General features: G+C 45.2%; 1 protein-coding gene across 2 annotated transcripts in view; it reads left to right on the top strand.

The window, feature by feature from the left end:
* LOC131882890 (uncharacterized) overlaps positions 1 to 12,606 on the top strand; it is a 57,333-nt gene that overhangs the window by 32,874 nt on the left and 11,853 nt on the right. For both annotated transcript variants that reach the window (XM_059230172.1, XM_059230175.1), the window contains 10 exons: positions 3,849 to 3,981; positions 4,049 to 4,311; positions 4,382 to 4,492; positions 5,462 to 5,665; positions 6,017 to 6,171; positions 7,724 to 7,868; positions 8,279 to 8,409; positions 8,856 to 9,015; positions 9,300 to 9,405; positions 9,508 to 9,692. In XM_059230172.1, coding sequence (XP_059086155.1) covers positions 3,849 to 3,981; positions 4,049 to 4,311; positions 4,382 to 4,492; positions 5,462 to 5,665; positions 6,017 to 6,171; positions 7,724 to 7,868; positions 8,279 to 8,409; positions 8,856 to 9,015; positions 9,300 to 9,405; positions 9,508 to 9,692 — 1,593 coding nt within the window. The remainder of the gene's footprint in view (positions 1 to 3,848; positions 3,982 to 4,048; positions 4,312 to 4,381; positions 4,493 to 5,461; positions 5,666 to 6,016; positions 6,172 to 7,723; positions 7,869 to 8,278; positions 8,410 to 8,855; positions 9,016 to 9,299; positions 9,406 to 9,507; positions 9,693 to 12,606) is intronic.

A 12,606-nucleotide genomic window follows, 5' to 3' on the forward strand; every position in this document is an offset into this window, starting at 1 on the left:
AGTCATCTGCCAATCTGCCAGACATCATTTTGCACCTCCACCAATTGCCCAAAGGCTTTCCTGTTCGTCACGCTTATGCTACTTACAACCGAAGCACGCTTACCGAGGCCATGACACTTGGAACCAATGATGAAGCTGGGTGGAAGCAGTATTTTGTACCGAGTCTCAGTATTTTTACCCGCGCTAGGACTAGTAGAATAGCTACCGCCACTACACCACCTACGATATAGCATTGCTTTCCGCACCACCATCCGTTGTCGCCGTGGTGCACATCTTCAAGGCTGACGCCTTCTTTGAACAACATCAACATCCCCACATGACACCGAGACAAGCTTGTAAAATGTGCTGATGGCAGCTTTCTCTTCCCTTGCAAATGGATCAGCATCCCTCCTCCTCCTCCTCCTCCTCCTCCTCTTCTTTCTCCTCCCGGTCGTCCTCCTCGCTGCCGTCCACGTTTTTTCTTCGTCTCGTTCGTCCTTTTCCTTGATCCACCTTCCATTCTCCACTTTCTTGCGTGCCATCAGTGGCACCAGTCTTTTGGTTGGGTTCAAAATAGCTGCGCTTCACTCCCTTGTGTTCTCTGTATTTCTCTATCGTTGTACTATTTACAAGCGAACTCAAGAAGGCCTGTTCAATGTCGTTGTGCTCTCGTCGTTAGCGACCTTTCTTTTTCCTCTCACTCTCGTTGGTAAATGGAATCGTCGTCGTCGGGCAACGTCCCGAGCCCCGCCAGCCGCCAACCGCCGGCCGACGATGAAAAGTCCCCCTCCCTCTGTCCCTGAGTCCCTCGACTCTTAAAAGACCTCAATTTAGTTAGATCACCCACCCAAACGAAGGAACGAATGAACGCTTCGTGGAAATCAAATGAATCGTCACGACAATAAAAAAAGATGGGCAGTCACGCTCGAGCTTTCATGCACTTTGATTGTTGACGGTGGAATCGGCAAACTGACCTATGTATGTGAAAAGAAGCATAATTCACCACGTACGAATAGCTAGTTGCTCCATAACTCATACCTTCGCTACTGTTATGACCGGCCCCGAGATTTAGTTATCCTTGTCCACAACGAAGCGATGGAACGGAGAAAGAAGAGAGCCCTCGTCTAACAAATATTAAACACGAGCCTGGCGGGCACAAGGTGATCATTTGACATCAAAAAAGCATTAGACAGGCCAAGCGATCCCCATGACCGTGAAGGCTAGGCCACGTCCCCTCCGTGGTTGAGAGCCACCCACAAATCTATTCTCGTTCCCCGAAGCCATGTCTGTTGAAATTGCTGAGACCATGACGAGCTAGTTTGGCTCGTCAAGTGAATACAGTTTGCATTCACTTGGCTTTACCACACTCTGGGGGATTGCCTTTTTTAGGAGTTTCATGTTTTTCCATTTCTAAAAGGTCTCTATCTCAGTTAAGATTTCCCTGGATCCATCTCCATCTTCGTGGACGAAGGTTCCTAATAGGAGGAGTGTGGCAGTGATGATGGTGGTAGTGGTAGTGGTGGTGGTGGTGGGAAAGTTGGAACATGGTTTTGTCTGGCGGTTCCACTTTGGAACTCGGGTTGAGATGGAGAAGAACGAGTAGAAGAAAGAAAAAGAAGAACGGCTCGAAGTGACAAAAACTGTTCTTCTGCGAAAGATGGATAATTTTGATGAGTGCTGAATGCTAAAACAGAGTGAACGTTGTCGTTGTCGTCGCCGTCATCCTCGAGGAAAACGACGACGGCCAACACCACCAGCATCACGACCATGGCATTGCACAGAACTGGAATGAGACCAAGAGGTTGTTCGAAAATGGTATGGCGGGTGAAGCTTGCTTCCCAAAGGGGAAAAATGGACAAGTTTTTGTGGTCGTCCCAGAATTTTCCACGGGTATGAAGTGAGGCCACCCACCCATTTGGCCTCGTACTAGAGCAAACCAAGAACTAACAAGTGAGCCCAACAACGAACTTGTCATCCCCTTACTCAGCAGCCATAATACATACTCAGTTTGGTAAGACAATAATGGCCGAGTCTCGGCTCCCAAAGGATACGAGGACTGTGTGGTAAACAAGCGAATGGAAATTCCAGACAGACTGGCTCACCGTAACATTCTTCCAGAGCTTACCTAATGACGGATTTTGTCATTAGAGGTCGAGGATGGAAGTGCTAAAGAGATTGCTTCATTGTACTTTGGATTGATCATGCCCACGTCACGGAGGAGGTATGTACTGTACGTCTTTTGAGATGACTACTTGGGACTACCTATGTACGTGCATATACTTAGGAAACGAAAGAGATGCAAATCAACCGTGATTGTTTGGTTGGTTGGTTGGTTGGTTGGTTGGTTGGATGGATAGATGGATGGATGGTCGGAAAGGGGACCTGAACAAATACAGATCGAACCGGCATCTTCGTTCTTTTTCGTTGTTTTATGATGACGATGAAGCGCCTAAACAAAGTGAGGCGCTCTGATTTTTTTTTGTCTTCCTCTCGCTAGTGGCCCAATGTCAGATTTATACGCACTGCGACGAAAAAAAACCAAAACAGCTTTCCTTTTTTGCTATAATTGCTCCATCATCAACATCATCATCGTCATTGTCCAAATTCAAGTGCCATGAGTTGTTGAGATTGAAGTATCTCAAAATCGCCGGGCAAGCTATGATCAACCCATGATCCTCCTTCTCTTCGGTTCTCTCATCACCGGCCTGAAATCTTCGACAAATGCTGTTTGGGCTTACACCTTTGTTGTTTTGGTCGTTGCTGTTGTTGTTTGGTTAGTGTTAGAGGTTACAATTTCTCACTTGACTAATGGGTTTTCACTTGGTGAACCTGTCCTCCCTGGGGCGGAACCGTTTCTTCGTGCATATTGGCATTTGTGTGGGCCTCGGTAGTATTCTCGTTGACTTGTTCTTTGTTCAGGTTTGTCGTTAACAACCAAGTTCCTTGACACTCGCTACTTACCGACAGCAGCCTCGATCTCTCAAGATCTCGATTTCAGGATGGCATTAGAGAGTGGCAAACGTACATTCATTCGCACACGTAAGCACCTACGGCCGAAGCTCAGTTTAGTGTGTTTGACATTTCGGAAAATGAATTTTTCCACACTCTTGTCCTACCAACGAATTGAGGCCTGACATTGGCATATCCGATTGGAACAAATGCATTTGGAATATATTGTACGCATGGATATATTGAAGGTCCTTGGAAAATAGTTTCGAATTTTGCAACTGTGCCAGGTGGAACAAGATGAAAAGAAGAACGAACCAAATGTACAGGGTGGAAAGAAATTAACGGCCACTTTGCGTCCTTGTGAAAATGTTACCCCGCACTCACAGATTTGACTCATCATACTGAACCTAGCGTCTTCATTACCAAGGACGATTTAAAACCTTAATGCCAGGTCAAAAATGATCCAACTCCAGCCTTAAGATGATTGGTAATCCTCCGATGTTTTGACCGCCAGTAGACAGCTCCAGGTGTGACGGATTTATGTCTACGGCCAGCTCTGTTCTTTAGGCATTCCCCGTTCATCCACTTAGTTCTCCACTTTTGAATGGCTCAAAGATGAACACCAAAGCCCTCACACACTTGGCATTGACCCCAATACTGTACTGATTTTTTCTTATTCTAACTTTTTTCCGCTTGCCTTATCTTCAGGTGGCCAAATTAATAGAGGGTACCAATTTCTTTTAGGCTGAAATTGGATCACCTAGGAATGAAAACTTTGGCTCCATATCACTAAGCAAATTTTTAGAAAGGACCACAGGTGGTTCTTGATATATTTTTACCCTGTTTGTACTGCTTGGCAAGAGAGGGCCAGATTGAACCACAGCACCTTCAAATGAATAACCAATTCTTTTTCATTTCAGTCCCTATAACGGCTGTTCAATCTGTGGCCGGAATGTTGACCAATTTGCCGTGTAATATCACACCTTCTTTGCCTGGTGACAAGGTCAACTTGGTTCTATGGTACAAAGATGGTTTAGGAAAACCGCTGTATAGGTACGTTGCGTTGTGGAATTTTGTTTGGCACATGCATGTCCAGTACACCCGTTGGTATATTTCACAGTTTTGATTTACGCGGGGACATGGCGGATTCAGATGGCAAAATCTGGGCCGGGGAGGACATGGCGGGCCCCAATGCTAACATGAAATTCCCCTCCTCACCCGCAAATAACAACAACTACCGAGCTCAACTCTACATTCATTCCGAGCCCACTGCTGTGCTTTCACTTCTCGGCGTGACCGAAGACGACGCTGGCTCCTACAAATGCCGCGTGGACTTCAAACGATCTCCCACCAGATACTGGAGGGTCAATCTTTCAGTTATAGGTAACGTGATCGCACCTTGAGCCTAGTGGAGATGTCTTTTTAACTGTTTCTGTCTTCTTTCCTGCCTTAGTTCCACCCAATTCTGCTGTGGTTTTGGATGAAAAAGGTTCGCCGGTGACAGGCAGGATTGGCCCATTTAATGAGCTCTCCACTCTCATCCTCACTTGCGACATTCTTGGTGGTGCGTACTCCGTTCCAGGTTTCTCACCCTTTAGTACCAATGGCTTTATTGCCAACAAGCAGTCTGTCCGTGGCACACTCATGGTAGCGTCTTCGATGGCGGATCCTCCTTCAGTCGGTCGAGTGGAGATCAAAAGGCCATGGCTCAAATAGAAAAAGAATTGTGTGAGGCCTAGGCGGGATACGAAAGAGTGGACTGAGAAACAACGTACACGTCGACTGGGGTTGTAAATTCCCTTGGCTGCCGCGACTGGCTTGGCACTAAATCGGGACAGACACTTTACTTTACGGATCATTAGGTGGAGTTAGTTCATAATGCTCATCAGCAAAGCTCGGGTTTCTCCATTGGGAAATCTGAGGCATCAGGGTCGAGAGAGAGAAAAGGGTTAGGAGCCTCCCATGTACGCGCACAAAGAGGCAAGAGACCCAAGAAAGGCAAGAGAAGCAAGAGAATGAGAAGATGGTGGTGGATGAGTAATTAATCAAAACTCATCCTCGAGTTAAACTCTGTAAAAAAGAAGGAACAATAGACCGTGTGTCTACAGTACGAGTACGACTTGGCCTCTCTCTCTGTTATGTGTCCTCTAAAGAACATGTTTCGGGGGAAAAGCCCTCTTCCAAGTCATTGTCTTGGGTCTTTCTTTGTCTTGGGTGTATGAGGTTGAAATCATTTTTGTCTAACTTCTTTAGGGAATCGAATCCATTTCCTTAATGAGAAAGGACATTCCAGAACTAGTGTCACTCAAATATAAGGATGAGCTTAATGCATCCTCCCTCTTTCTTGGACTGAACATTCTACTGCACCAAGGCAGATATGAATCATGTTGAGTAGCTCAGTTCAGTTGAGCTTAGCTTAGCTCTCAAGGATCAGCACGCGGGGAAGTGAAGCTAGAATACTTGTCCATTTTTTTCATGACATCCCTTTTATGAGAGCCATTCTCATGAAAAGCCCACTGTTATATCACTTCAGGATGGCCGTCCAGCCAAGTGACTTGGTGGAGGAATGGCGAACTTATCGATGATATCTATGAAGAGATTGCCCCCGGCAAATCTCGCAACACCATGAAAGTCGAGACCCTTCGTCGAGAGGACAACGGTGCAGAATTCGCGTGCTTGGGTAACAACAATAACGATACACAGCCAATCTCGACCACGGTCTCCCTGGAAATGAACCGTGAGTACACACCCTCACCCGTGTAATGACGTCCCACTCAGAGCACAAAACCCAGTGGGAACGAAGTGGCTTGTTCGGATCCGAATAACCTTCAATAAAAGGGAAATGGCCCAAATCAGCATATTTCTTTCACGTTATTAGCGTGTCCCTCGGTCTGTTTCCATCTGAAGTTTAAACTCGAAATGTGCATTTTCCACCCACTCAGTGCCACCGACTGACGTCAGAATTCGTCTTTGCTTGAGTGAAACCCAGATCTGGAAATATGTATCACAATGTGCTCGGGAAACGTGCGTTTGTTTAAGGGAGGTGTGTTTTTCACTCAATTTCGGTTGCTCCTTCTCTTCTTTCCAGTTCGGCCCCTAAAAACGATGTTGATGTGGGATGGAGAGCCCATGACAGCCGAGCGTGAATATGAGATCCGTTGTGAAACATTCGGAGCTCAACCTTCAGCCACTGTCTCGTGGTGGATCAACGGAGATATTCGATTGAAGGATTGCAAAACAGAGGTAAAAATGATACAAAAAAAGAAGAAGCAGATAAGATATTGCTCTACCGAATCCCCTAAACACACACTCAAGGTGCATGACGACCGAGAGGTTTGAGGTGCTTCGAAGATGCAATCGAAGCTTCTCACAGGTTGCGTGTGAGTTTAAGTCCCACTTTTAATATCGTTCCAGTTGTGGAATATGATCCGCTCTACTCTGAAGGACGAGAGTGCCTGTTTTCAATTTGTCCTAGTCTGATCAGGTTGGCGTGGGCGCCTCAGCGGCGAGATATCCTCGGATGCTGGGCCTCCTTGAATGAATTGGCCTGCTTCCACCAGGAGGTGGTGCTAGTTTTGATATGCTGAGAGTTTTGCAAAGAAAAGGGAAATCTTTGAAGTGGTCGTGGTCTTAGTCGTCGTTTCCCTGCAATTCTTGGCACATGATGGATGATCATTTCCGGAAAATGGAAGACGATCTAGAGTTTTGAAGAGAGAACCTCTTTTGGATGATGTTGTGAGTGAGTGAGTGAGTGAGTGAAGAGAGATGAGTGAGTGAGTGAACATGCGAATGAACTAGCCGAAGAAAAACGAACGAAAGACGTGAAGGAAGGGGAAAAGACCAAGAAGACCAAGGGTGGGTCGCTTGAATTTCCCTGTCAGGCCATTGCCATTGCCACTCTTTGAGACAACCGAGTATGTCAGAGGACCCAGTAGCGTTAATTTGGGAACGAGGACTGAGTTGGGATGTGTCACCAATTGGTGCATCGCGAAGCCAACTTTTGGACTCGACGAACCGTTCTTGCAGATGGATGGGTCCGGCAAATTAAGTTCCTAGCCAAGTGCATCGATGGCGTGGGCCTCCATACTGAGCACACCTAAAGTATGCTTTCCTACGTATAGGATATGTTGGTTGGTAGGTAAGAAGGGAGGTGTCGACTAACTACTGGATGAGTCCAGTAGGACCCCAGGCACAGGGACAAGTGCATCATCGTCGCTCGGTCGTTGGTTCGTGCGACCGTCCTCACTGAGTTGAGTGAGCTCCAATCGGAGGGCGAACAAGCCTATTATGATGAGGCAAAGTAAAAGCCTGTCAAGAGACTATGTGCCCAAGTGCCACACGGGTGATTGATTGTTTCCTCATGTGTGTGCAATTCCCTTTCAAGTGTGTAATGTCCTCAGTGATCATCGTCATTATGTACATTACGTAGGCTATGTATGTGTGGATGTACCTACTGCAGTACACAAAATCAAAGACATGGCCAACTATCCTTGGACGGAATGACCGATCTTCGCGGCGTTCTCATAAATCAAATGAATTTCATCACTGTGTTCCTTCGAACTCATTGAAATTTTGCTGGGGCGAAGGTACATGGAATTGCACCCACACGAATATCTAGTCAAACAAAGGCAACAACAGGCGAATAACTTTCCAAAAGCCAGATGCATTTGAAAGAGAGATCTCCCCCTTCCCCCCCCCTCCCCCTCGCTCCAGCATAGGTTGAAAGTGAAAGCCAATATACAATACAGTCAGTCACTGTAGCACGTAAAAGAATGGTCCTCCTCTTTTGTTGCAGATCTCACCGGATGGGAATATCACTCAAAGCGTTTTGAAGTTTCGGCCCTCGATGCAAGATCACGGTCAGATCCTGTCTTGTCGAGCTGAGAATCCCGTTCTACCCAATTCCGTCATTGACCAAGGGAAGAAGATGGAAATTTATTGTAAGTCACCACTAACGTAACGACGTTTTTGCGTCAGACCCAGAGCACAGCTTTATGTATGCGCTATGCCTTGGGCTGATCAGAGTCATGACTGCCTGACATCGCGACTGATGTACATTTGCACAGGTCTGGTTTGCGTTGTGCTTGGCATTTGGCTTCATCTTTCCCTTGAAGTGCTGATTTCCTTGATCTCTTACGACGCTCTTGTATGCCTCTCATATTTTGGCACTCGAGCGTGTTTGTTCCAAAATGCTTTCATCCCATGTTCCCATGTGCTATTGACACTGGGACTCCGAAAACGAATACAAATGCCAGCAGAGCGGCTTGATCCTATAAGACCGACGACCGTGCTCCGTGGGTTTATGAATAAATACACAAATCTAACTGCACGTTGTTCCTTGGATTCGCAGATGCCCCCTTGGTGTCCCTGAAGCTTGGATCAAATTTGGACGAGACGGATATAAAAGAAGGCGATGACGTTTATTTCGAGTGTCACATTCAGGCCAACCCGGGCGCTCATAAAGTCGCTTGGATGAAAGATGTAAGCAATATCTAGAAGTATGATCTTTCATCTTGGAAAGAGCTAAGTCTTTGAACACGATCTCTATGTCTACTGCTACACTACCTACCATGCTCTTCATACACGAGTATATGCTACTGGTCTCGAGGTCTTCGCTCTTTGGTCTTCGGTCTTCTTCACGACCAGATCGAGCAAGTGGGTCGGACTAGCAGTCAACTAGTATTGTAGCAGCAGTGGTAGCAAGGCATGTACACTAGTACTAAAGGCCAAACGGCGACCAACCATCCAGCTGGTAAGCCGGGAAACGAGCCAAACGAATAAAAGGCCATTCGAACTGATTTCCAGAAGCGATAGCCTTTGTATGGGGCTCCAGAATTGAATTTCTCTTACTTCTTCTTCTTCTTCTTCTTCTTCTTCTTCTTCTTCTTCTTTCCCCTTGACTGAGTACTTTTTCATCTTCTCATAAGGGCGTGGCATTATCCCCTGATTCACGGCGTGGCATCATCATCAATCAGCATAGTCTAGTCATTCAGCGAGTGGATCGGGTCAGTGCCGGAAAATACGTCTGTCAAGCTACAAACGCGGCCGGATCGGGGTCAAGTGATGAAGTCCAACTAAGCGTGAAATGTGAGTATCCATCCAGCCCAGCTCTTTCTCCTGTTTTATTTGTTCAGAAGGTGTCCTATAGATGAGGCTCTTGTTTTGAATGGAAATAGTTAATTGCTAGATGTCCTGATGAGTCGGGTGTTGAGCGTAAGTTGCCCCGCAAGAGGACTACATTGTTTCACACTTCTCCATCCTGCTGTTTCAGGGTAAGGTAGCTTAGGTTTAAGCACCCAACTGACGGGGAGCTCCAATTTGTGTGTTCAATGAAGCTTGAGATTGAATCAAAACTCCATATTTTCCCCCAGATATCCCTGTGTGTGGCAGACCCCCCAAAGGCGTAGGAGTGGGAAAAAATGAGGAAGCCCGAGTGGTGTGCCATGTGGATTCGAACCCTCCGCCCACGGATTTCTAGTGAGTGTGCGGCTTAGTGACCGGATCATTTCAACTACAAAGTGCAATGGGATCAGATAATAATACATTTCTTTTTGTACTCGTTTCCTCTTGCCTCTTCAGCTGGCAGTTCAACACCACCACCGAGGTGAACGATCTGCCGGATGAGAACGTGTTGATCGACAATTCCATCAGCATTGCCACCTACATTCCAAAGTCGGAGATGGATTATGGAACCTTGATGTGCTGGGGCCGGAACGAATTAGGTCGACAGAGAAGACCGTGTTTGTTCCACGTTATTCCCGCAGGTGAGTAGGTCGACTTCAAATCTGCCAAACCAAACGCTTACTTTTTATTCTACCGGGTTAGAATTGGTTATCCTCTGACCTGACCCAATATCATCTAAGGATGAGTGAGACCAACTGGATGATTTACTTGCCCTTGTATGAGATTTGGAGCAAAGGCAGAACTGATTGAAATGATCTATTGACTTAAAAGAGAACGAAAAACTTTGGCCCGGGTTTAATGGTTTCTGGTTCAATTTAGAGTGCTTAGTTGTGCTTCTTCTCATTCTTAGACAGTTAGTCCTCCCATTCAAGGCGTTCTTTGCTTGTCACGATGGTTGAAATGCCTTGTTAAGTTTTACATCATAGCATTGTTGAGCTCCTAAAATCATAAAGAACAATTCTAATTTTACTTCTTTATTTGATTATAGCTCAGACTGAAAATGCACATGCTCAAAAGCACATTGAAAAGCAAGCTTTTCAAGAACCTTTTGATGCAACTAAGAAGCACACAAAGTTACCAATTTTTTATAAATTAGGATATGTTCTATGCAGTCCGGTTAAATTATTACTAAATTTCACTGATTTTAACTCGAAAATGGCTTCGTTATATCTGAAGTCAAACGTTTAAATTGATCGCCAATATCAGAAAAGTTAAAGATCATCTTTCACTTTGTGCCAAGATTTCAAAATAACTAAAAATATTGCAATGCATCACTCAAAGCTCCCCAAACACCAATATTTTTGTAAATTCATTTTGAAACTATGAAATGCATACTCAGATATAAAAAATCCATAAATTCAGTTTGAATGAAGTTTTCACAAAAAGTCCAAATCAGAATTCAACTCAAAGCATCACTTAGTGCACTCTTAAAATTTGCAAAGCATGTTGGCAAAAATCTATATTATGAGAATGTTTTAAACAATAATTTATGGTATTAAAAATTGTGTGTGTGAGACAAAACCGTTGGAAAGAGGACCATTTAATCCCATAAAACTCAATAGCGGCTTAATAGAGCATATCCTTGTTTCTATTCATTTAGTAGCTAAGTGTGCTCCTTATTTCCATCCAAGACACGTGACACGTAGTCCGCAAGTATGAGAGATGTTCCTGGTTTGAATCTCCTCCCCGACCTTCTTCTACAGGAAACTTTTAAACACTATCCATACCCACAGACAGAGAACCAACTTGTCATGGTTGCAGTATCGGAGCAAATTGAACAATCTTTTGTCGGCTGGGCGAAGCTTATCCCTCTGACCCTACCACGCACCAACAGAAATTTGCTTCGGAAAGTTTCGTTTTCTCATGTGTATTTTAGTCATGAAGTACAGTAAGCTTTTAGCCAGAACTAGAGTCACATCGAGCATTAAAAAAACCCAAATCGTTCCTTACGAGTGCGAAAACATCTCAAACGTCAAGATGTGCTTGGATAGTTTTGTCAAAACTGGATAAGGCATGGGAGCCACTGTGTTGTTGTATTTCGCTATTGGTGCAATGACAGAGCGATATAGCTTGTCTTGAGCTTGGTCCATCTTGCTCTATCTTGCATGGTCCTACTAGTCAATAGTGATCCGAGAGCCAAGAGGGTTTGAATCTTGACCCGGCCATTCGTCGTTCAACCATGGCTAAATTGCTGCTCTTGAGGAGAAAAAAGCCCATTTGGGGAAGAACGTGAAATATGATTGATTTCCAACACATGTCTCTCCACTCTATGAATGGGCTCGTTTTTCGGCCAATCAATCATTGCTGACACATGAGAACTATACAGAAAGGGTCTGTCTTTTGTAGCAATAATGGTGGCCGATTGACCGACAACCATGGCCTGAGATTTGATGTGAGCCTTGGTTGCGATTGGAAATGTTTTGTATTTCGAATTTGTCCCGATTAACACCAATATCCCATTCAAAGATTTACAGAACAGAGTAGTACCAGACCTCCCAAGTTCCATGAATCAATCTTCCGGCAGTTTCAAGTGTTCATCCTTTCAAAAATTGGAGAGATTCTGCTCCGTGTTCCAAGTCGCGGGACGTTGTTTTTTTCCCAAAGAGGGCCAGCCCTCCTCCTTTCCATCAGTCAGGCGTTCCACAGAAATACGGGAAAGGGGGGGGGGCGAAAAGAGAGAGAACAGCAGGGGAAAAACCTGGGGAAAATATCGCACAGATTGGAGACCTCTTTTTATCCAATTCCACATTTTAGTCACGTTTCCATTTTAAGTGGGAGCTGGAACCACTTAGGACGGAATGCGAAAACGACGAATGCCCCAAAAAGTTTCCTTTTCTATTGATGAAGAGATGTTGTTCCAAACTTTCCACCGAGCTCTACCAAGGTGATCGTGACTTACGGGAATGAGCTGTTTTCTTGAATGTGCTCTTCAAACCCAGCTACTGTACTTACAAGCACTCTACAGTACAGTTCTATACAGCACATTAGGTATGGGCTGACTTATTCCAAGAACAAGAGCCGATGTGGAACAAGAATGCGTAGATGGGTAGAGAGCACCATGTTGAATTCCAGCATGTGCCAATGTGAGACTCTCAGCCTCTGCCACACTTGGCTCCTTTTTCCCGTTTTTGCATTGCAGAATCGTCTTTTCATTGCTATGAGTATTGTACATGTATGCTCGAATCTATAAGATGAAACAAAAGAAGTCGTCAGTCCTCTTTGCCCCAATCAATGAAAGGTTTTAGCCCTAGAACACAGTTCGCTGCAGAGCTGGCGTCCATAGTGCGATTGTCCAATTCAACAAAGCTTTCGAATAGAATTGATATTGGAATGACTGAATGGATGGCGGAGGCTTGTCCGCCACTTCTTCCACTTTTAAGACTCCAACCTAGTTAGAGTACCTTTGGAAACCTCCATCACATTCATCCACTCCGAAGATGCCCGATTTCCCGAACCGTCCTCGATCGATCGTCCATCGTTCTGTTCCTCCTGTTC

Source organism: Tigriopus californicus, chromosome 7, assembly GCF_007210705.1.
Source record: "Tigriopus californicus strain San Diego chromosome 7, Tcal_SD_v2.1, whole genome shotgun sequence".
NCBI lineage: Eukaryota > Metazoa > Arthropoda > Copepoda > Harpacticoida > Harpacticidae > Tigriopus > Tigriopus californicus.